The sequence below is a fragment of the Littorina saxatilis genome, unplaced genomic scaffold, assembly GCF_037325665.1.
Source record: "Littorina saxatilis isolate snail1 unplaced genomic scaffold, US_GU_Lsax_2.0 scaffold_344, whole genome shotgun sequence".
NCBI classification, from domain to species: domain Eukaryota; kingdom Metazoa; phylum Mollusca; class Gastropoda; order Littorinimorpha; family Littorinidae; genus Littorina; species Littorina saxatilis.
This window is the reverse complement of record NW_027127677.1, coordinates 63,103-87,712: the sequence shown is the minus strand read 5'-3', so window position 1 is coordinate 87,712 and position 24,610 is coordinate 63,103. Positions and strand designations below refer to the sequence as shown.

General features: G+C 43.1%; 1 protein-coding gene across 1 annotated transcript in view; it reads left to right on the top strand.

Annotated features, from left to right (window-relative positions):
- Positions 1 to 19,839, top strand: part of LOC138956067 (uncharacterized) — a 28,453-nt gene extending 8,614 nt beyond the window's left edge. Inside the window, exons 6-11 of the mRNA XM_070327530.1 lie at positions 698 to 932; positions 1,555 to 1,648; positions 2,137 to 2,227; positions 3,494 to 3,611; positions 12,089 to 12,250; positions 18,584 to 19,839. Coding sequence (XP_070183631.1) covers positions 698 to 932; positions 1,555 to 1,648; positions 2,137 to 2,227; positions 3,494 to 3,611; positions 12,089 to 12,250; positions 18,584 to 18,893 — 1,010 coding nt within the window. The 3' untranslated portion in view covers positions 18,894 to 19,839. The remainder of the gene's footprint in view (positions 1 to 697; positions 933 to 1,554; positions 1,649 to 2,136; positions 2,228 to 3,493; positions 3,612 to 12,088; positions 12,251 to 18,583) is intronic.
- The last annotated feature ends 4,771 nt before the right edge of the window (positions 19,840 to 24,610 follow it).

The window sequence follows — 24,610 nt, the reverse complement described above, 5'->3', positions numbered from 1 at the left end:
AGAATCCATATCAATCATTTATCTGCAGATATGCAAAGTCATGAATTTTTTGGACACAAGTGAACAATCCTATGACAAGTTTAACAACATTTTCCGAAACATTGCGTCATATCTGTATAAATAACCGTAACGATCCAAAGTTTCGCACGAAGTATCTCTAGTATGCTGGTAAAATATTCTGAAAGTTGCAAAGCAATCCACCAAGTCATTGCTAAAACGTATCGGTTTTTGACATGATACCCATACAAATTGACGAAAAACGTTCCGTTTTTGACCGCTCTTGCGATCGACACCTGCATCAGTAGGAATAGAATAGCACGCGAAATACGCAAGGTAGCAAAACAAAACAATCTGTTCAGGGTAGATAATTGGTTTGACTCTCTTCTCGTATGTCAAAGTTGCCCACTTTCGCCTATTGTGATTTGTTTTCGATTTTTCATCAGGCCCTTACGTTTTTGTCTGGTCGATTTTGAGGGTACCCTTACTTGAGAGGCGGTCACGTGATCCCTGTAAAAGAAATATTTAATCCAAATGGTGATCCTGAAGGTTGAGTGAACGGCCTTCTTTGGCATATACAGTTTTAATTAAATGACACAGGAATTAATGCTTTAATTTGGGTTTGAAATTTGTTGCAATAATTTGTTGGCCAACTTTATGATTGTATTCACTAATTCATTCATTGACTTGTGCTGTGTAGATCTGTCCAGTGTCCATCACTCTATCACCATGACACTGAAGTATGTGGTGACTGTGTGTACCCACGTGACTGAGAATCAAGTGAAGACAACTGTTCATACCAGGATTATAAGGGAGAACGAAGAGTGGCCTGGCCTTTGCGTGGACAGCGTGTGCAGCAATGCTCACGTGACTGCCACGTGTGACAGCGCATTTACTCCATCTGTCACGACCACCGTAAAAATTGAACAAGTACCGTGAGTACTTTCACATTTATATGACTGAATGTTTATTATGAACACTGTGTGTCCTCAGTTCCGTCGTTCAGTCGCAATGATCGTTCGTACCAATGCCAATTGTTGACAGGAGATAAAACTTTCCTCAAATATCCCCCACATGTAGTAGTTTAGAGGCTGTGAAACGCTGGTCTGTCTGCTTGTGTATTCTTCTATGTGTGGATGGAGAGAGTGATAGAGAGAAAGAAAGAAAGAGAGAGAGAGAGAGAGAGAGAGAGAGAGAGAGAGAGAGAGAGAGAGAGACAGAGACAGAGACAGAGACAGAGAAAGACAGAGAAAGAACTCAGAACTCAGAATTTTTATTGTAAACCACACTGTTGTGTTTGTACAAGGGGGGAGTAGAGTTTCCATTTCAATGTATACTATACTGTATGAGACAGAGAGAGAGAGAGAGAGAGAGAGAGAGAGAGAGAGAGGGGGGGGGGGGGGAAAGGGAGAGAGAGAGAGATCGAGAGAGAGAGAGAGATGGGGCGAGACAGACAGACAGATAGACAGACATACAGAGAGAAAGGGGGGGGTGGGGGGGGGGAGTCCAACACATCGCACTTATTCTTATACAGGACATTCCGTTTTTGATGTCAAGGACTACCCTTGAGTCAACACTGACCAACCACACTGAATTGACTCGCGATGTCTTGCAAAAGGCAGCTGCAGAGGAAGACGCCTTTGATCTAAAGGTAATACTTTGACCGCGAGAATGATGACCACGAAGACTGTGTTGTCCTAGTAGGCTACCCTGTTTCACAACTGTCAAGTCAAAGAAGTGCAATTTCTACGAGAGAAGTTATGCTTTGTGGACGCTGTCTGTGAGAATTCTCGTGTTGAAGCTCACAAAATTAATACGACTGGCACAAAGGAGATGAAGCCTTGTGATAGTTACACAGACGACGACGGTACGGCTATTCAACAGTCGGGTACAGAAGACAAATCAAAAGAATAATCCAGTTCCAGCTGACGCATTATGCGTTTCAAGGGAGTATACGCGTTCTAAGTATCATGCTACGTGAATGTATTGTGTTGTTGTTGTTGCTGTGTTGTTGTTGCTGTGTTGTTGTTGCTGTTGTTGTTGTTGTTGTTGGTGTAGTTGTTGTTGTTGTCGTTGTTGTTGTTGTTATTGTAAGCCCGTCACTGTGGTGCGTTTACCTGGACGTTGTTGTTTTCATAGAATATTGGTGCAGTCCTGGATAAAGTCGAGATTCTGGTCACGCTTCAGACAACATGCACGCCTGGTTACATCTACACAGGGACTGATTGCGGTAAAGAAACAGTAATATAACTACAATTGCAGTGTTTCTACCATTGGTCGAAATATGTCCAACCCTAATGTATGTCAATGTAACCAATAACAGCAAACTTATGGGCAAAACATATTATTGCAAATACATATCCTCTTTCCTGAGATGTTGTTACAGCCTGCTGTTTAGCATGTCAGTGATACTTGCTGATCTGAAGTTTTACAATATCACAATGCACATTTTTGCTCAGTAATTTACATCCTTAAAAATTATGCAAAGCACTCTCACAAGTATAGGGTTCTAAAACAAATCAAGCTGGGGAGCTATGGGCCGATCAATTTATAGTTGAATGCAACCCGGAAAAAAGTTGTGTGAAGCAAAATTAATACATTAAGTCAATCTGTCGAACTCACAAACTGACATCGAACGTACCACATTGTTTCCCTTAGACAATCCTCAACAATTTTGTCGATTGCATACCCCGCGGCGACGGTGACGCATCAACAAATTACAAGCCATTATAGCGCAGTAGCCTAATGCGTTTCACAGCAAAAGGCGTTTTGCTCTATTTTGGGAGACTTTCTTATCTATTTTTCTTAAACCTAAACAAAACATATGTATATAGTTGTTTTTTATGCAAGATGATAAAGAATAAGACGAAATCTGTCTTAATTGATTCCTGACATTTACATTTAGTAAGAATGTTCAGATTTGTGCCGACTCAACTTTCACAAAAAAGCCGGATATGACCTCACCAAAGACAGTTATCAACATTGAAAAAAGCGTGTTGGGATAGTATCCGCAAAAAAATTGTAAAGTACCATAACGATCGGTCAAGTATCGTTTTCTCTGAATCGCTCTACACAACCGCACACACACACACACACACACACACACACACACACACACACACACACACACACACACACACACACACACACACACACACACACACACACACACACACACACAAAGACGCACACACGCACACGCACACACACACGCACACACACACACACACACACACACACACACACACACACACATACACACACACACACACACCACCCTCGTATCGATTCCCCTTCTATGCTAACATATTTAGTTAAAACTTGACTAAATGTAAAAATAAGGTTGCGAAATGCATATTTATTACAGGTGGCGTTCTCAATAATGTTGCGTCTCTGATTATAATATAACTGTAGCTTTATGGGTTTCTTTGCACATACCGTGAGTGAGTCTATGGATGTGAAATGCTGAATGCTGTAACTGTTAATGTTTCCACAGTGAAAGACGGAGAAGAATCCACAACCGTCAGCCTTTTTTTCATCAGCTCGGTCATCGGAGGCGTGTTTGGCTTTCTGGCTGTGGTGATTCTCGTTGTCCTTGTCGTCATAATGTACAGGTGATGCGTGCAGAACTCCTGAGACGAATACTAGGATGTTGATAAGTATAAAGTCATGTAAAACTGTAATACTCGGATGGAAACTGTCAATCGTTTGAAGCATACCATTAACTTTATTACGCCAGTACAGTTGCGCTCGCACTAGATTGTAGTCAATCTGAACATCCAAACGCAACACACTTTTCAGCATGGACAGACACAACAAAATAAGCCTTGACAATGAGGGATGACTTAGTTAATGTGACATACAAACACAAACATACTGTTGTCTGATAATGATTGAGAATCAGTATTTCGCTTGTGGTAATCGTAACATCAATACCATATAGATGTCTCTGGTATGTAATGAAAGAAGACTTTGTTCTTCTTACACATATCAATGATTATAATATTATTGTTTCTCGTCTTCCGTTATTCTTAGTTTGATAATGACAGCATGAGCCACTGGAGCTGCTACACAAATTGTGCGAATTTCAGTGCCACACCAAATGAAGTAAAGCCAGTTTCACATAATATGTTTTGATTGATGATTATGTTTTGTCACAGGTATATAAGCTACATTTTCGTATCCCCCTTCATGGGTTCTGTTCTATATATATGTATAGGTTACAACACGAGTGGTTTTTTATATGGCTTGTATTTCAGTCAAGACCCAGCGGATGAATATCATCGGGAGACACGAGCCTCTGGCGAGTGGATCTCGATTGATATTCCCGCTGGGTCTTGACTGAAATACAAGACATATAAAAAACCACGAGTGTTGTAATCTGTATATCCCATTCTACCATCAAACACAAAGTGTAGACTACTAGCGGCACTGTTGCGATCTGTGGAGTGTAAAACAGTGTTGCCAGCGAGACTTGGCCCTTTTGCAACCTTAAACTAAGTGACCGTCGCTGAAAAAATAAAACGAATGAGTGCATCGATAAGTACGCGGTAACACTACTTTCAGACCATTTAAAAGCTTTAAGTAAAGGTTCATAAAATGCAAGAAAGTAATGAAGTCGTATAGAACTCAATTTAGTTGAAGCGCACAATTCTTTTGTTTTGCGTTTCAGGTCGGCAGAACGGGCGAAACCGGTTTGGCACCCATTTGGCTTACTCGATTCAGAATCGATTCCACGTTGTTTTTCTCGAACGTATTATTATACAATTAGGCTTATTGACAGAGAAGCAAATTTTAGGGAACAAATATGTAGGTTTAGATTTAACCATTTGCTCCCTATTTGAAATGTATCTACGTGATAAACTGTTTTGCGAGTGTGTTTGCATGGATGAACCTAAACTGGTATGGGTGTGAGGAAAACGGGACCAAGTTGGTGAAGTCGCGAATTGCTGACACCAAGTCTGTCACCGCCGATTGATTGCATTTTGAAGGAATATGACTGGATTACGGAAAAATACACACATGTTAAGTTCTTGGATACCTTCATCGCCGATGTGGACTTACTGCAGAGCCAGGCAAAAGAGTAGACTTGCTCGCAAAATACGGGAAACAGCCGATGTTTGATAACGAAGCGAAGCCAAACGGTAAGAACGCTTCTCGGTCCCGCTACGCATGTCACCAGACCAGTGTTGTTGCTTTGAGTTTGACTAACAAACTCGAAACTGTCATTTAAAACATGAGCCAAATGTGTATTGATTGTGTGATTAGTCTATGTGACAGGGCTTCTATTATCTGTGCTCCCTAGCTTCTGTCAGTTCCCACATCGACACTGCAAACAGTCGTCTGCTACGATACAAGGGAGGGTACTCGTTGTTTTGTTTTGGTTTGTAGCCATGGGCATTGTGATAGTGTTCGACTGTTCAAACTAGTGTTATGCACGGGTTAATAAAACTGCGGATAGAACTCTTTAGCAGCAAAGCAATTAAGAGTGTATTACAATCTATTTGTTTGGCGCAAGGTCAAAGGTCGGGAGGAAAGTAGTTATTTGCCCAAATCGGAATCTGCACTATTATATATTTGTTGGAGTCCATGATGTATTTATTGAGCTATAAAAATACAACATATATACCCATACTGAAGTAACAGAGACAAAGAAGGGAGGTCATGGGATATATAGTCCCAAACTAAATCTTCAAAATGTCCTAAACCGGTTGGAGTTCTGGGTAGAGAAATCCTTTTATGAATTGACGTCAGCGTCTTTCAAAGATTTGCCAATGCATTTCAGAGGTGGACTGCAAACATTATACCTGTCATCCTCGAAATAACTGCCACCATGCAGCCTTTGCTTTCCAAACGGATACGAAGTGACCGGGAGAAGAGGGTCAGTTATCAACTAAAAGTCCTTGTTTTGTCATGCAGGGCACAACGCACACACCCGTGGTCATACTTGTTCAAAAATCTGGATCACCTCGTTCTTGTTTTGTAACATGCGCGAGTGTGTTCACACAATAGGCTCAAAACGTTTGCTTCCCAACGAAGATGGATGTCAGTGACTGTAATTGCAACATTTTATTTCATAATTTTTCATTTGAAGTTATCAAAAACACAAGTCTGTTTCCATAAACCCTTTTATTCAACCAAGGCAATAACTATCGATTGGTACAGCTCAAGGGAAATAATTAAGAACTCCAACATGGTTTTCTAATAAAGCAAATTAAATTACATATTCTTACTCCGAATCACATGATTAGCATTGACACACTTGGAGATGCCTAGGTCCTGATAAAAGCTTACCCGTCTAAGTATAAGGGAAGCAACCCCAACTAAAAAAGTGACAGCACCATGGTACTTGCCACCCGCGGTTGCCTCCCATTAGTGGGTGAACTACGTCACTATTGGTGCCTGGTCACATGATACACAGATCAATCGACTTCTATCACTTGAGAGGACAGGTCGTGTTTTGCTTTGCTCTGGCTGTTTTCGTGTCTGCTGACACCCACCGGCCTCGGCGCCCGTCTTCTTGCTCGCTTTGCAGCTGGTGAGATCTTTCCTTTATATTCGTTGACTTGTTTTTATCTTCTGCTGAGAATTTCTTACGTCTGTTAGACTTTGAAGTTCTCAGTGGCTGTTGGCTTCCTCTTGGTCGCCATTTTTGCTAACACGTGGCGTTTGCTATGTTGACGTTTTTTCGTCCGTTCTCGGACGCTTAACGCTTTTGTAGTGTATGGTTTAGCTGCCTTTGGTGGCTACAACGCTTGTGTCAGCTTGTTTGCTTGCTTGCTTCTGAAATGTTTGTGTCCGTACGGACTTGGTTAATTTCAGTAGTTGCCATTTTTCGCTAGCATGTAGTTGTTTGCTATGTTGATGTTTTCGTCCGTCCTCGGACGCTTAACGCTTCTGTAGCTTGTTGTTTAGCTGCATTTCGTAGCTACTACGCTTGTGTTAGTTTGTTTGCGTGCTTGCTTCTGAAATGTTTGCGTCCTTTCGGACTTGGCTATTTTCGGTGGTTGTGGCTTCCTTCTTGGTCGCCATCTTTCGCTAGCACGTTGTTGTTTGCTATGCTGATTTTCGTCCGTACTCGGACGCTTAACTCTTTGTATAGCTTGTTGTTTAGCTGCCTTCGGTAGCTCCTAAGCTGGTTTTAGCTGCCCTCTTTGCTTGCTTCTGAAATGTTTGTGTCCGCTCGGACTGTGCTATTTTCAGTTGTTTGTTTATTTTTCTCTCGGCGTTAACATGGCCGTCAATGAGAATTAGAGGGAGCTAAGGCCGAGGGTTAGGGCTTGGGCCCTGCTAAGCTCTAATCCTCAGCATCCTCTTCTTTTGAAGAACTCTATCGTTGTTGTTTTGGCACAGGATTAAAAATGTTTACGTTTTTCTGTGCCGATTTCTGCTACGGACGATTGGCCGTCTGGCTCTCTGCCGTCCGTCTTTGCCTCTAACGCTGTCGTTTTACGACTGTTTCGGCTCCAGAGTCTAGTGCTCTGGGGTCTACTCTTATCTTTTGCTTATTTCCAGAAAGAGATTCCCTCGTTCGCGAGGCTTTGCCGCGGCGGACATCGTCGCCAGCTCTGCCCCCCGCCTGGGGGTTAGGCGACGTTCTCTTCTTGGCGTCTTTTGATGCCTGTGCCTTCAGAAGCTCCGGGCTGCTGTCCACCTTGACTTTTCTGGACGGTTCCGCGGGGACCTTCTTCTCCTCTTCCTGGCCGGCATTTGTTGCCTTCCGCTTGCGGTAGCGCAACAGTGCATGTCCCTCCGGGGATCCGGCCACAGCAAGGTTGGTGTCTGCAGCAGCCGTTTACGGCAGCTGCGCTTCCGGTTCCCGGAAGCAGAGGTTCACCGGCTAGTGATCAGACTACGTTCACGTCCGGCTCGAACCTCGCCTTACGTCAGCAGTCGTCCGCGACAGCTGCTTCCGGCTCACGCAGGAAGTAGGGGTTCACCGGGTAGTGATCAGACTACGTTCACGTGCGGCCCGAACCTCGCCTTACGTCAGCAGTCGTCCGCGACAGCTGCTTCCGGCTTAGGCCGGAAGTAAAAGGCTCACTGGCTAGTGATCAGACTACGTTCACGTCCGGTTCGAGCCTTGCCTTACGTCAGCAGTCGTCCACGGCAGCTGCGCTTCCGGTTCCGGCCGGAAGTGTAGGTTCACCGGTAGTGCACAGGCTGCTGTCACGTCCGGTGTGAGCTTTACCCTACGTCAGCAGTCGTCCGCGACAGCGCCGCTTCCGGTTCCGACCGGAAGCGTAGGTTCACTGGTTAGTGCACAGACAGCTGTCACGTCCGGTTTTGAGCCTTGCCCTACGGCAGCAGTCGTACGCGACAGCTGTGCTTCCGGTTCCGGCTGGAAGTGTAGGTTCACTGGTTGGTGCTCAGGCTACTGGCACGTTCAGTTCGAACCTTGCCTTACGTTGGCGGTCGTACGCGACCGCTGCGCTTCTGGCTTCGGCCGGAAGTGTGAGCTCACCGGTTAGTGCACAGGCTGCTGTCATTTCTGGTTCGAGTCTTGCCCTACTTCAGCAGTCGTCCTCGACAGCTTTGCTTCTGGTTCCGGCTGGAAGCGTAGGTTCACTGGTTAGTGCACAGACTACTGTCACGTTCGGTTTGAACCTTGCCTTACGTCGGCGATCGTACGCGACCGCTGCGCTTCTGGCTCCGGCCGGAAGTGGGGGCTCACTGGATAGTGGACCTGCTATGGTCCCATCTGGTTTGAGTCTGGTTTTTCGTCAGCAGTGCCCTTTGGGCTTGCAGGCTCCCTGCCTCAGGCGGATTAGCAGCTACCACACACTTCGGTAGTGGGTTCTGCCGTTCTCCTCACTTCCTGTGCCTTTGGTCTTCGACGCCTCTCATCCTCCTCTTAGTCAGGGGTGAAGTTTGGCCGTTGACTTGCAGGAAAGGGGCTTCAGGCTCCGGCCTTCCCCGCTCAGCGTCCGTCTTGGGCTCTTATGGCTTTTAGCCAGCCCCTTCGCTTACCACGTCGGACTCTCGTTCGGTTGATTGTTAGCAGACGCTCTCGGGATATTCGTCCCTCTTCAAGGTTGCTCTTGAAGCGGCGAATGAAGTCTCTTCCAGATCTTGCCCGGAAGGGGTTTATTGCTCGAAATTGCGTCTACCGACGTTTTTTCAATAAAGACTGGTTCCCAGTCGGCGAGAGAGAAGGAAGGCTACTTCCGTTTTAAGGTGTCGCCTTTGGTGGCCTTTCAACTCTTTCCCATCTTTGCCAAACCCTCGTCTTCCAGCAGCGGCTGCCTCTAGTTCCGGTTTCTTTGCTGTCCTCACGGCCAGCTATGGAACTGGCGCGGGTTTGGTTTGCCTCTCCTGCGCAGGCTTCTTCTTTCGGGACATTAGCGGCTCAGAGGAAGTTGCCTTTGCCCAAGACGTCCCGGAATTTGCTGTCGTCTTTTGCCCTTCCACGTGCACCTTTGCCGGTCACGCCGTAACTTCTTCTTTGGGGAACGATTCGAGTCCCCTGCTCTCTGAGCAGACTCTCTTCCCCTCTGAGGAAGTGGGCAGACAGCTTTTGGAACTTGCTTCCATTTCGGAGACACTCCTTTACGGAGTCCTTGGCGCCCTTTACACTCAGTAAAGAGCAGGACGCAGGGGATGCTTTCTCCACCTTTGCTAGGGCGAATTTAGAACAGAGGAGGCCTTCCTCTCTGCACAATGCCCATGCGGTCATGTACAGACGGGACTTGTTCCTCGCCCATTCCTAGTTTATGAGGAATCAATGAGAGACACCCTTAGTTCTTCACCCTTGGTGGATGGGTCTCTCTTCGGCCTCCTGGCCTCTAAGGCCTCCTGGCCTCCAAGGCCTCCTGGCCTCTAAGGCCTCCTGGCCTCTAAGGTCTCCTGGCCTCCAAGGCCTCCTGGCCTCCAAGGAGATAAAGATTTGTAGGGACCTTCAGGTCTCTTCTTTTGCTCTTCAAGCTTTGAAGCAGCAAAACGGGCTCTACCTAAAGCAGACTCAGCTCTTTCAGGCTAAGTCCTCAGCTCAGGTTTATCCGGAGAGGTTCTTTCTTTCACAGACGTCATAGTCTGTGTTTTTTGGGAACAACAGCCGGCATTAGGGCATCCGGGTTTTTTAGCCTCGGCTGGTGCAACAGCCATTCCATCCGTCGGTGGTGGTGGTTGTTGTTTGCTCTTATGGACTTGGTCCTAGTGGGTCTTTCGCCGAGTTTGACTCGTCTTTCTCTAGCGATCGGACTTGTTCTGGTGTTTCGTCCAAACTTAAGGTTTACTTGAGTTGGCCTCGGAAGTTACATTCAGATTTTCCTGAGTTTGCATTGGTTTTGGCAATGCATGGTGAGGAGCCTTTCTTGTGGCCTATCACTTTCTCAGCTTTATTGGCTAACCCTCTCCTTTCTGCAGAGGTCTAGTTAATGTTCCGGTTTTCTTGGTGCGGGCTTTTAGTCCAGCATCTTTTATGGCCGGTCTACGGGCGTTACGGCTCTCAGCCTTAGCCCGGGTAATGGTCTCTTGACTGGCACGGGCGACTACGGTCTCCGTGTCCCTAGAATCTGTGTCTCCCTCTTCTCCCTCATCCTGGCATGAGGCGAGTCGGGGCGACTTCCGGTGGTTTGGGTTGCCGGTTACGGCTTCCTTCTACCACTTGCAACTATTACGGACGCTTGCCAGTTGTTTTCCGTGTCTGACGCTCGGTTCTGAGGTAATGAGACGCGTTTGGCTTTTCAGCTAAACTCAGGAATTTTTTCTGGGTTTGGTCTGCCGCGAATTTTACTTCGGGCCTTTTCCCTGAGAACTCTTGTTCAGGGAGTCTTATGGCTGGTTGGCTTCACGGTTTTCCGTTTTCCTTCCCAGTCTTGTTTTCTGGTTTAGGTTTTTGAGTTTCATTCAATTACCTACAAGCAGACTGCTCTGCGAACACTGATTTTTTGTCATTTCGTTTAGGGTCACTGGTCACATCAAGCTTTGGCCACGGCGGTTTCCGCTTTCCGGTGCTTACGCACTACCTTAGGTCGCTGCTTCCTCTTTTTACCCCTCTCTCTGCTTTCGCAGGGACCGGTAGAGGACGACCGGTGACCGTCTCCTTTTGAGATTTTCTCATTGAGTCGGACTCTCACTCATGGAGCATTTCCAGGCCGTTAGCATTTCCTTCCAATAGAAAGGGGGGGGGGGGGGGGTCAGCTTGTCTTTCCCTCTACTCGGCTCGGGTTTATTCAAGGCTTGGGTCCTTTCCGGACTGTTTTACGGTTCAGTTAGATGTTTTCTTTCTCACCGGGTCCTTTCCTGACTTTTGGCAGTGGGCCAGTTTTTGGCAAGGGATTTTCTTTCCCTCCGCCTTGGCGTAGCTATCTGCTATCTTTCCCCTAGGCGCGGCCCGAGCTATTTTCCAGGGCCTGGGCCTCCTCCTCGGCCGTTTTACGGTCTAGGAGGTTGGATGACGTCCTGCGCACACCTTACTGGCGCTCGGCTTTTGTCTTTATCAGTTTTCGTAGGGAGACCTGGCTGCCGCCTGGCAGTATGGATCTCGGTCCATTACTGCCTTGGTGGCAGCTGGAGGATGTCTCTCCAGAACTTAAGAGTGAGTTTGAACTTTTTGATCTTACCCACCACCTTGTTGGAGTTATCTGCTAATCATGTGATTCGGAGTAAGAATATGTAATTTAATTGAACATTTTTAATTAAATTTTCATTTGATTAATATACTTACCCGAATCACATGGGTAATTCCCTCCCGCCTGACCCGCTTTATAGTTTCTTAGTATTCTATAAGTCGATTGATCTGTGTATCATGTATCATGTGACCAGGCACCAATAGTGACGTAGTTCACCCACTAATGGGAGGCAACCGCGGACCGGGTGGCAAGTACCATGGTGCTGTCACTTTTTTAGTTGGGGTTGCTTCCCTTATACTTAGACGGGTAAGCTTTTATCAGGACCTAGGCATCTCCAAGTGTGTCAATGCTAATCATGTGATTCGGGTAAGTATATTAATCAATGAAAATTTAATTAAACATTTTTAATAATAAAACTTGTCATTTATATATAGCAGGTTGTAACTACTGATTATTATCAACAAGTTGTGTGAATCACAATAGTCATAAGACAACGTAGCTCTACTTATTATACACAGGCGTCAAGGAAACCGTAATGCGGACAGACGGCAACAGGAAGACGCAAACGGCTACACCACACTGAACGTCATTGGACATAGCACAGAACCTGGACACAGTGGCCATCAGGGTTCACTGCATCTCAGTCCCCTTGGCTTTGACCTGCCGGGCCCCATTCATGAGTAAGAATACAAGTGTTTATCCCAGTCTAGCTTGCCTGCATGCTTTATCTTGATTTGTCTTCCCTCGTCCTTGTCTTGTCCGGTCTTGTATGTGCCTTTCTTTATCCTGTTGTGCACCTGTTTACTTTGATCTGTCCTATTAAGGGGGATTTTTCCTAACTGTCATATGTCCTCTCAGTTTATATTTGCCCTGTCTTCGTGCAGCCTTGACGCAAAATGTACGCATCTGTCTTGTATTTTCCAGCCTGTCCTTGTCAGCTGTATTGCATGTGTTTTGCCTTGTTTGCCCCACTGTTCACGTGGTATGTCATCAACAGTAATATCCAGTCCAGTCCGTCATTCTGTCAACTCAGTTAATCTCTGAGTCCATGTTTTGCCCTATCCTGTTTTGTTGTATGCAGACCGAGGCTGTAGCAAATTAAATCATGTTGTTGGGTGCAAAATGTCTTCCTACTTACTTAAAGTCTTGGTAATGTTTTGTATAGCACATTCGTAAGGACCACTTTTGAAATGTTCAAATGATACTATGGGAAAGTGTAATGTATTATTATAGAATGCTTCATAATGTATGGTATTTAGCTGATAGCAAATGACTGTTATTTAATGAGTTAGTTGTAACCTTTTTTTTTCCCTCACGGAGAAGGGCTGATTGTAAAGTGGCAGCACTTGCTCATATCATATACCCTCATAATGAACAAAATATAATATATTTTGTTCATTATGAGGGTATATGACATACCCTGACAGATATTATCTTATCCTATCTTATATTTCTTGTCATCGCTACCATTGACAGTTACTGAACGAATTTACATAGATTAATTGTTTTGAATAAACCGCGTTAAAGGCTAGCTGGCTTTGTTGCCAAAATATGAGTTGTTAATTATTTTAACTTGTGACTCAGCTCTTCTGATGTAAATGTGGCTGAACGTGTTGCTTCTGTAGTTCTTTTTTCCCTGATCACAATAGTTGTTGATATAGTTACCATCAAACATGGGTATAGTGTGCTCATTTCGAGGACATTGGTTAAGACTGTCCAAAGTACCTAGAGTAATTTCCACTATTTCCGAATAATAATCCACTCCCTCACACAATTTACCTCCCTTAACTTGAGAAATATTCTCACAAACAGGCAGAAAAGGAAAACAGACGAGCAGACTATAAACATAAGAACAATCTGCCAAAGGCTGTGATGGCAGCAGTGAAACTTGTTTGTGACGATATGGCTGCCACAGAGCTTCATCAGAGAGGTTTAGAAGAATACACTCAGAACCCCACTGAATCTGCCAATAGCCTTATATTTACACATGCTGTCCCAAACTGAAAGCTCATGTTTGTGTGTGCTAGCGTTGAGCAAAGAAACATTAACATGAAGAGACATAAACATGAAGAGACATGAAGACACAAGAATGTGAAGACACAAGAATGTGAAGACACATGAACATGAAGAGACATGAACATGAAGACACATGAACATGAAGACACATGAACATGAAGACACATGAACATAAAGAGACATGAACATGAAGACACATGAACATGAAGACACATGAACATGAAGACACGTGAACATGAAGACACATGAACATGAAGAGACATGAACATGAAGACACAAGAATGTGAAGAGACATGAACATGAAGACACATGAACATGAAGACACATGAACATGAAGAGACATGAACATGAAGATACATGAACATAAAGACACATGAACATGAAGATACATGAACATGAATAGACATGAACATGAAGACACATGAACATGAAGACACATGAACATGAAGAGACATGAACATGAAGACACATGAACATGAAGAGACATGAACATGAAGAGACATGAACATGAAGACACAAGAATGTGAAGAGACATGAACATGAAGAGACATGAACATGAAGAAAAAACATGAACATAAAGAGACATGAACATGAAGAAGAAACATGAACATGAAGACACATGAACATGAAGACACAAGAATGTGAAGAGACATGAACATGAAGAGACATGAACATGAAGAGACATGAACATAAGCAAGCATGAACATGAAGAGACATGAAGAGACATGGAGAGACATGAAGAGACATGAACATAAAGAGACATGAACATGAAGAGACATGAACATAAAGAGACATGAACATGAAGACATATGAACATGAAGAGACATGAACATAAAGACATATGAACGCGAAGACACATGAACATGAAGATACATGAACATACAGCGACATGAAAATGAAGATACATGAACGTGAAGAGACATGAACATGAAGACATCAGAACATGAAGAGACATGAACATGAAGAGACATGAACACGAAGTCATATGAACATAAAGCGACATGAACATGAAGATACATGAACATGAAGAGACTTGAGCATGCAGGCACAAGGACATGAAGAGACATTTACATAAAGAGACGCATGAACATGAAGACACAATAATGTGAAGATACATGGACATAAAGAGTCATGAACATGAAAATACATGAACATAAAGAGCCACATGAACATGAAAACACAATAATGTGAAGAGGCATGAACATAAAGAGCCGCATGCACATGAAGACACAAGAATGTGAAGAGACATGAAAATGAAGAGACATGAACATGAAGAGAGACACATACACGTGAACACACACGGATGTGAAGAGACATAAACGTGAAGAGACGCATAAACATGAACACACACGAATGTGAAGAGACATAAACGTGAATAGACGCATAAACATGAACACACACGAATGTGAAGAGACATAAACGTGAAGAGACGCATACACATAAAGAGACATGGACATGAAGAGACATGGACATGACGAGACACATGAACACGAAGACACATGAACACAAAGACGCATAAAAATGAAGACACATGCACATGAAGACACACGAATGTGAAGAGACATGAACATGAAGAACATGAACATGATGAGACATGAACATGAAGAGATACATAAACGTGAAGAGAGACATGAACATGAAGACACATGCACATGAAGACAAATGAACATGAAGAGACATGAACATGAAGATACATGAACATGAAGAGGCACATGGACATTAAGAGAGGCATGCACATGAATAGACACATAAACGTTAAGAGACATGCACACGAAGAGACATGAACATGAAGATACATGCACATGAAGACACATTAACACGAAGACATATGAACACAAAGGCACATGGACATGAAGACATATAACACGAAAATACATTAACATGATGGGACATGGGCATGAAGAGACACATGAACACGAAGACACATGAACACGAAGACACATGAACATGAAGAGACATGGAAATGAAGAAACATGAACATGAAGGGACAACATTAACATAAAGAGACACATGAACATAAAGAGGCGCATGAACATGAAGATACATAAACATGAAGACACACGAACATGAAGACACATGAACATGAACATACATGAAAATGAAGAAACATGAACATAAAGCCACATGAACATAACGCAACATGAACATGAAGAGACATAACAATTAAGAGACACATGGACATGAAGAGACATTAACATGAAGAGACACATACACGTGAAGAGACACATGAACACGAAGAAACATGAACATGAAGATGCATGAAAATGAATAGACTTGACCATGAAGAGACATGCACATGAATATTGGGCGGGGATATAGCTCAGTTGGTAGCGCGCTGGATTTGTATTCAGTTGGCCACTGTCAGCGTGAGTTCGATCCCAGGTTCGGCGGAAATGTATTTCACTGAGTCAACTTTGTGTGCAGACTCTCTTCGGTGTCCGAACCTCCCCCTGTGTACACTACATTGGGTGTGCACGTTAAAGATCCCACGATTGACAAAAGGGTCTTTCCTGGCAAAATTGCTTAGGCACAGTTAATAATTGTCTACCTATACCCGTGTGACTTGGAATAATAGGCCGTGAAAGGTAAATATGCGCCGAAATGGCTGCAATCTACTGGCCGTATAAAATTTCATCTCACACGGCATCACTGCAGAGCGCCTAGAACTGTACCCACAGAATATGCGCGATATAAGACTCATTGATTGAATATACATGCACATGAAGAGACATGGACATGAAGAGACATGACCACGAAGAGACACATGAACATGAAAAGACATGGACGCATCAAAAGAGCACAAAAAGAGGCACAGGAGAGGCTTACATGATGCAAACATTGCCATAAGAAAAGATAGACTATAAGGAGGGATGAAACTGAAGCTGAAGTGGAAAGTTTTCCCTATTAAGCCGAGGCATATACTGAGTCATGATTGTTAGATAGGCATGTGTGTGTACGTGACTATGTTTCATTTATTGAAAGTGTATTTGTTTTAAATGTGTCTTGTTGCTATTATTAAGATTAGTGTATATAAGATTGATTTAAGGCGCTTACTTTGTGTATTGTTGCTGTTATTCATATGATTATATTTAAGATTGTAAGGCGCTTAGAACTAGTTTAGGATCTGTACCCAAAAAATACCCTTAGTAGTAGTAGTATTTGTAGTAGTAGTAGTAGTAGTAGTAGTATAATTATTATTATTTGAGAAGTAGACAAGTTGTCGAAAATCAACATTTTGTTTTGTTTTTGTCTAGATAATTTCAAAACTATTTAAGATGTCAACTTGAAATTGTTTACAACTGTTCAATTGACTTAGCGCTGGATCCTCAAGTAAACTCAATTGAGTAGAATAAATAGAAACATTGTTTTTTATGCTGGTTTTTTTTAAGTAAACATTACAACATTTTTTTAGCATAACGGTTTGACAAACATTGTTTTCGGGTAGACATTTTGTTTTACTGAATAGGATCAAGATATAAAACTATTACCTTTGAAGCCAAACAATGAAGTCCTTCATTGCTATGGTTTGGAAATATCAAAGGAAAGCCGGCTATTTATGTTCATGCAATCTATTTAGTATATTATTGTTTTATTTAATTTTAACTCACACTTTTTTTTTAGTTCAGACAATGTAAGATTGCCAGATTGAAATTTGAACTGTATTGTTCTCGTATTATAGAGAGCAGGGATGGCATAGGGCTACAATGTTTGACTATCAATCTGACTGTCGGCCGGGGATCGACCCCCGTCTGCGGCAAATACAATTACATATTCATTTTTGTTAAGTCCTTAAGTCCACCCAGCTGAAAATGGGTACCTGCATGACCCTATTTAGGCAAAGGAAGCGAGGGAGAGGAGATTGGCACCGCCCTTATAACGCGTTCCCTGTAAACGTTTGGATCTCTAACACCAAACTCTCCTGTGATAAAATATGGTTATGGGAAAGAACTTTACCTTATTACCGTACCATTGACAGAGCTAAGTCTGCTTTCTGATCCCTTGCTCTCAATATTATGTCCAACATCTTACAGTGTAATGTAATCCTCATTTTTTTAATATGTATTGTCGTTTTCTTTCTGATAACTGAATTTCAGTCTGTGTGTGTGTTAGTATGTGTGGTAATGTGTGTGTATGTGTGTGTGCGTGTGTGTGTGTGTGTTTGTGTGTGTGTGGGCGCGCGTACGTGTGTGTGTGTGTGTGTGTGAGTGTGTTTGTGTGTGTGTATGCGTGTGTGTGGGTGTACATTGGGGTGTGCACGTTAAAGATCCCACGATTGACAAGAGGGTCTTTCCTGGCAAAATTGTATAGACATATATAAAAATGTCCACCAAATACCCGTGTGACTTGGAATAATAGGCCGTGAAAGTATATACTCGCCTAACACGCTTGAGATTTACTGGCCGATGTGAATGCGTGATATATTGTGTAAAAAATTCCATCTCACACGGCATATTGTAAACGCCATGAGCCTCCCTCTGGGAGGGTATGTGCGTAGAAATACTCACTAATAAATAAAAATAAAAATAAAAAATAATAATGTGTGTGTGTGTGTGTGTGTGTGTGTGTGTGTGTGTGTGTGTGTGGGTGTGGGTGTGTGTGTGTGGGTGTGTGTGTGTGTGTGTGGGTATGTATGTGTGTGTGTATGTGTGGGTGTGTGTGTGGGTGTGTGTGTGTGTGTGTGGGTGTGTGTGTGTGTGTGTGTGTGTGTGTGTGTGTGTGTGTGTGCGTGCGTGTGTGTGTGCGTGTGTGTGGTGTGTGTGTGTGTGTGTGTGTGTATTGTTTGTTTTACTTCGCTGAACGTCCTACGAGCAGTGGTGATTTATAAATAGGCCATTATCATTGTTGTAAAGTTATAAGACATCATAGTTTGGTCAAAGATGACTAGTGCAAATCTGAACTATTGATTAGCTAAAGAAGCATGAACGCTTTGTCATGGTGCATTGTCTCCTTTGAGAAACGCAAGAGATAGATCACATTCTGAAAATATTCCCTTGCAGCCAACATAATGAAAGGCCTAGCAGTGAATATGACGTCATCGGCGAGGAAAATCCCGACATAGCCAACTATCTGGCAGAAACATCTCCCACCAATGTCCACCCAGATACCCCATCCACTGGCAACTCCAGAGTGAACGAATCGGACTACCTGACACCTTGCCCACCACGTGAAGACTACGAAGAAGGGACTCCGGGTGACTATCTCACACTGTGTTCTGACTATCTAACCCCACAGCCGAGAATTAGAGAAGGTACAAATGCACCCCCGGGACAACCTGTGCCTGGCCTGTCTGAACACACCTGGGCGTGAGGGGTTTTGCTGCCAGCGCGGTGAAGATAAAGAGGGAACAGTTTCCTTGCCCGCGCGGGAGCAAGCAGCTAGGATGTCTCTGAACTGAAATGTGGACTATTGACGTCTCGGTACATTGAGCGAGCCTCTCTATGCAACCACTTTTTTTTTCAACAGAATTGACTGACATTTTGGTAAAGCAATTTCTTACTAAGTGCCAACTATGGGATTGCATTTCAGCTTTGAATTGAAAAACAATTGATGATTTTCTTAATCAACATTTAAAAATGTATAATTAACATACAACTTGTAGTAATAGATTCAAAAGTGATTGAATTTCATTATGTATGATTTTCTGAATCTAAAATATGCCATAATAAATCTCAAATGTTCTCACAATGTTGAAAAAAAACACCACCACCCAGATGTGTGTACCATGATGGCATGTTAAGCTTAGCCGAGCGTGACCCTTCTCGATTTTCCGGTTCCGGCTAGCCAAGCCTTCCTACATGTAGTCTTGGTGAGAAATGATTTTCTGTGTTAATATTTTAGGTTCTTTCAGAAATGATGACAAGGTACCGACTCGCGCCTTCCCATTTCCCCCGCTTTGTAATATGTAGCTGATTTCACGTTCTGTTTGCTTTCAACCTGTCAAGGGTGTCAATAACGTCGCGTCAAGCAGTGGCAACTCGTCCACGTATATTCCGTACAACATATCTTTTTTACAATCATTCAGGATTAATAAAACGAATGAAGACACACCGATTGAACAAACATTTAGAGGTTGTACATCACAATGTTCAACATCGAAAGACTTTGAGACCATGATCAAGGTAAAAATAAATTGTTGATTATACAATAATCAAGGTGAACAGACATCACACAGAAACATGTCACCGAGCACTTGTATTTCTTTAAAAAAAACTATTTAAAAGTAGGACTAATGTCTCGCTCCCTCTCTCTCTGTCTGTCTCTCTCTCTCTCTCTCTCTCTCTCTCTCTCTCTCTCTCTCTCTCTCTCTCTCTCTCTCTCTCTCTCTCTCTCTCTCTTAGACTTAATGAATATTGAAAATCAGGAAATGCTGGCATCATTTATTTTTGATTGTTTAAAACTTAGACAAGAGCTGATTGCAAATCCTGAACAATAGCAGAAAAGGCGACAACTTAACTACACTATTTAACCGGCTATGGCCGTCATTGTAATGTACATATTATATAATATCACAATTACTTTTTCTGATGGACTAGATAGTCCACCAGTATTACATTTATGTTTGTCCTTGATGTTGTTTTTGCCACGTTTTCTCCCCCAATTGCAAGGGGCATGTTGCCTAAATGCATTAAAATTCGTTAATCGTTAATCTCTCTCTCTCTCTCTCTCTGTCTCTGTCTCTCTGTCTCTCTCTCTCTCTCTTTCTTTCTCTCTCTCTCTCTCTCTCTCTCACACACACACGTACACATACACACACCCCAAGTCACACGCACACACACATACACACACACACATACACACACTCATTCACACACAAACATACACACAAACTCATGCACACTCTCTCTCTCTCTCTCTCAGTCTCTTTCTCAGTCTCTTTCTCACTCTTACACAGACACACACACAAAGACACACACACACAGACACACACACACACACACACACACACACACATAAATAACCACATTCTCTCGCGCTCTCTCTCTCTCTCTCTTTTCTCTCTCTCTCTCTATCTTTTTTCTCTCTCTCTCTCTTCTCTCTCTTTCTCTCTCTCTCTCTTTTCTCTCTCTCTCTCTCTATCTCTATCTCTCTCTCTCTCTCTCAAGGAGCAACGCACGTCCGTTTGAGCTCCTGAATAATCAGCGATTTTGACACCAAAATAATAATAATAATAATAAATGAGCATTTATATAGCGCAACATCATAACTTTACAATTATGCTCTTTGCGCTTGACACATTTAAAATTAAAACACAGTTATACAAGCATTTACATATACATTGATAGTCAACAACGCTTAATTAAAAGCATACCCCATCAAACATACATTACAAACAAATTCTTCCACTAACTAAGTAATAAAAAACATGAATAAAATAGGTAGTAAAAACAAGAAAATACCAGCTGAATACCCTTAATCAGACAGAATAATATGTTATCAACAATACAGAAAACAGCCCTAGATGTTTATATATGTGGAGAAAAGCGACTACAGGAATATTTTTTTCTTTTCTCCATAATTATGCAATTTTCTTCTTAAAGTTCATAGAGTGAAGAGGAAGAGAAGGCGTAGAGAGCAGAATATATTATCTAAGTTATTATCCGGTCATTCTATGAATTCAACCATAGGAACCTCAGAATTATTGCAAGATTTGCTCTGTGAAGTTTTTTTGATAGTTTTATGTTACCGCTACAACATACAAAAGATCTAGGAAAATATAACTTACCATTTCAAAAGTAGGTCAGGTCAAGGTCAAGCTTACCTTTTTTCCCGAATATCAAGCCGTGTGCGCTCTTTGTAGACCAAGTAATCCATATTTTTGGTTAATGTTTTCAGGTTTGGCATCAGGAATGCTTTCACACGATGATGATAATGATAATATTTTTTGGTATCGTTTAAACAAATTAAAAAACACGACTTTGTGTTAATGTTTTAGTAATAACTAAGAAAAACTTATCCTACTCAGTCACAGCTTGTGACTGTCTTTAGTTATTTATGTCTTGATGTAGGCTGCTCATCGAGTCTTTTGATTGATACAGTTGCACTTTGAAATAGAATTGAAGAGGATAAAAAAAAGGCCGAGTCAGATTTGTATGACCTTGTTCTGAAGCAGTCCACTCAGTCTCTGCACAAATAATGTCACCTTAAGACTTGCAAGTTTCCTTTTGAAGCACAATGTCAGTTCTGTGCGAAAAAGGCAATGAACTGCACACATTGTATGATTGATGTCTATTTGCTGCTGAATTAGCATCTTTGTACACAAGACAAAACAACTTATTTCTTATATGCACGAACATATCACGTGCCCTGGACCCTGTATCTCTTTTAGTCGTCTGTGTCATTCTCGTCTGCGCACATGACATAAGCGTTGGAACATTCAAGCCCATGGCATTCACCACAAGCAGAGGAGCAATCCAGACCGTGTTTTCTACAACTGCAGCGCTTGGTATCACAGTCAGATTTGCAGTTGCATCTGATGACTGACAGCAGCTTGGAAGGTGCTGGAGGGAGATCAGTGGTACAGGGTACCAGGTTGTCTCCAGCTGTCTTCCAGCCCCAATCTTGAGGTTCCAAGACAGTTCCTGCCCACTCTTGTACTTGTAGATACACACGAAGACTGTGGTATTTTGCTGCAGCAGACGTTGGAGGAAGACAATGCATTTGTAAAAACGAAGTTCCCCCTGCAACTTTCGTGCAGAACATGTTGTACCTCAAGTCATCCAGGCAGTCGGGAGATGTTCCATCATAAAGTGAGACAAGTATTTTCTCCCCAGCTTCAGTGCTGTTGCTCGGTGTACAGTCTGTAAGAAACATGGAAGCCAGACTCTTGAGTTCTTTAGATCTCTGAAATTTGCGAAATGCACTTCGCTTGCCTACTCCAAATGGCCTTGACGTTGTGTCGCAACCACTGACAGCATGGATGACTGGTAGGACTTGGCATAGACTGCCAAGACACCTGGTATGCCTGATATTCCATAGCTTGACTGTCTTGGTACTTGTCCTGTGGCTTGGTTCCAAAAAAATGTCACGATGGTTGTCCGAGGCATGGTGACAAAGGAGAACCAGAAAATCAGTGTCGTCTCCTACAACAATAGTAACCTGTGTCTTTGAACTCTCTAGAGCCTGAGCAACTATCATGCAGTCTGCATCTCCGTCAGCACACACCGTCGGACACAAGTTTGCAGCCAGGGCTTCAGAGAGGAGGTTAATGAACCGCTGCTTGTTCTTCTTGTTGGAGAGAAACACATCCTTTCTTGCCTGCAATGACATTTCCGGCTTGAAGACGACTTTAGGTGAACACTTTCCCTTGGCTCGACGGATGTGAGTGACATCCTTGGTAGATGGACCAGAGTTGTATCCATCGAAAACCACGGTTGCATTCTGGAACCTGTGCTGAACAAACTGGACGTAAGATCGTATTATTGCAGCAAATGTTGCACCTCGAGGCCAAGGTATCAGCTGCAGAAGAGCCAGGATGTATTGGACTTCAACATCACACTTTGGTAGCTCTGGCATGTCAACGTTGGCAATTTTCCATATTTCGTCAGCAAGCTGGGACTTGTTTGCTAATCTTGGAAACTACTATTCCCATCCCATGGAATGTGTTGTGACCATCACGGGTGCTGGAATTATGGTCGACATTGTCAGCGACGTATTGGAGAAAAGAACTTTGATATCCAGGTATGTCTGTACTCTGAGAAACTGCTGCATTTGCTTCGAACTTTTGTACCTCTGTGTAGGATGAAGTGAATCCCATGGTATTGAGAACATCAATCAGAAACCTTGAACCGAAGTGGTGATGCATTTGGTTACCGAGTCCAACTTGCAATGGGGCAATAACAACTCTCGGACGAGCAGCTTGCACAATCGCCTGGCCGATTGAAGCAATCTTGACGTCCGCATCCTTCTCACTAAATATCGTGCGAAGCAGAACCTGAAGAGACTGAGGAACAAAATCTAGATTCTTGGTCACGGACGCTATGTCATCGGATGTTGGATAGTGGCTGCTTGCTGTTGCAGCTGCTTTAACGTCGTTTCTGATCATCTCAGCCGCAGCCTTCACTACCCTAAGCTTTTCTTCTTCGTCATTTGTTGCTTTGGGAGCGCTAAAAAAGTCATGGAGAAGAGTTCTAGCTGTTGTTCGGAATGTTACAACATTGGCTTCTCCATTTACTTCCGTGACAATGATTCTGTCTGCAAACGTTTCCAACAGTTTGTCTTTCATGTGTTGGTGGGTGTACGTTTTTCCTTCTGAGAACTCGTTCATTTTTTCGACGAGTTCACCGATGGTGATTTGCTCGTCATCATTTTCACATAGGTACTGAACTGTTTGTTCGTACGCATTTCTCTTGTCTGTATCTTTTGGTCGTCCTCTTTGACAAGGCCTTTTAGATGATGATGTTGACGAAGTGACTTGAAACCGCTGTGGGATCTGCTTTCCTGTCCTGAAGTTGACATCACAGGTTTTGTGATAAATAGAATCTGCTGCATACAAGTCTCTCGCATATTCCAGTCGCCCCCGCACTGTGTCTGACCACTCATTCTGTCTGTTGTCGCACAAGGCAAATACTGAGTCCTGGAACGAAAACGTACGAACCTGGAAGGCTTTGTCAGGCGCGTTTTTGGCTGCAAGATTCGCCATGGTTCCACAGTATAAACAACAAGTAGCAAAGTCAAAGGCATTTTGTTGTGATCGAAGACTTGGACCTGCCTGATCAACTTCATCATGCAATCTCTTCTGTGCTCTCAGGTCTCTTTCAATGACGTGTGTGTTGGTGTAAAGTTTACGACATTCTTTGTGAACTCGTTTTCCCGCGGTCGCTTGCACACTATCACCTCTTTTCTTGCTTGCACTGTTGATTCCTGTTGACAAGACATGACATATGAACTGACAAACACAAATCGTTGCTCATGTGTGTTTTGCGCGCGTGCGCGAGTGTGCATATATACACGTAATTATACGTAATTTGCATTTTAAACCCGAAAATGATGTTTTACTTAGAACGAGCCATTCATTGTTCTCCGGG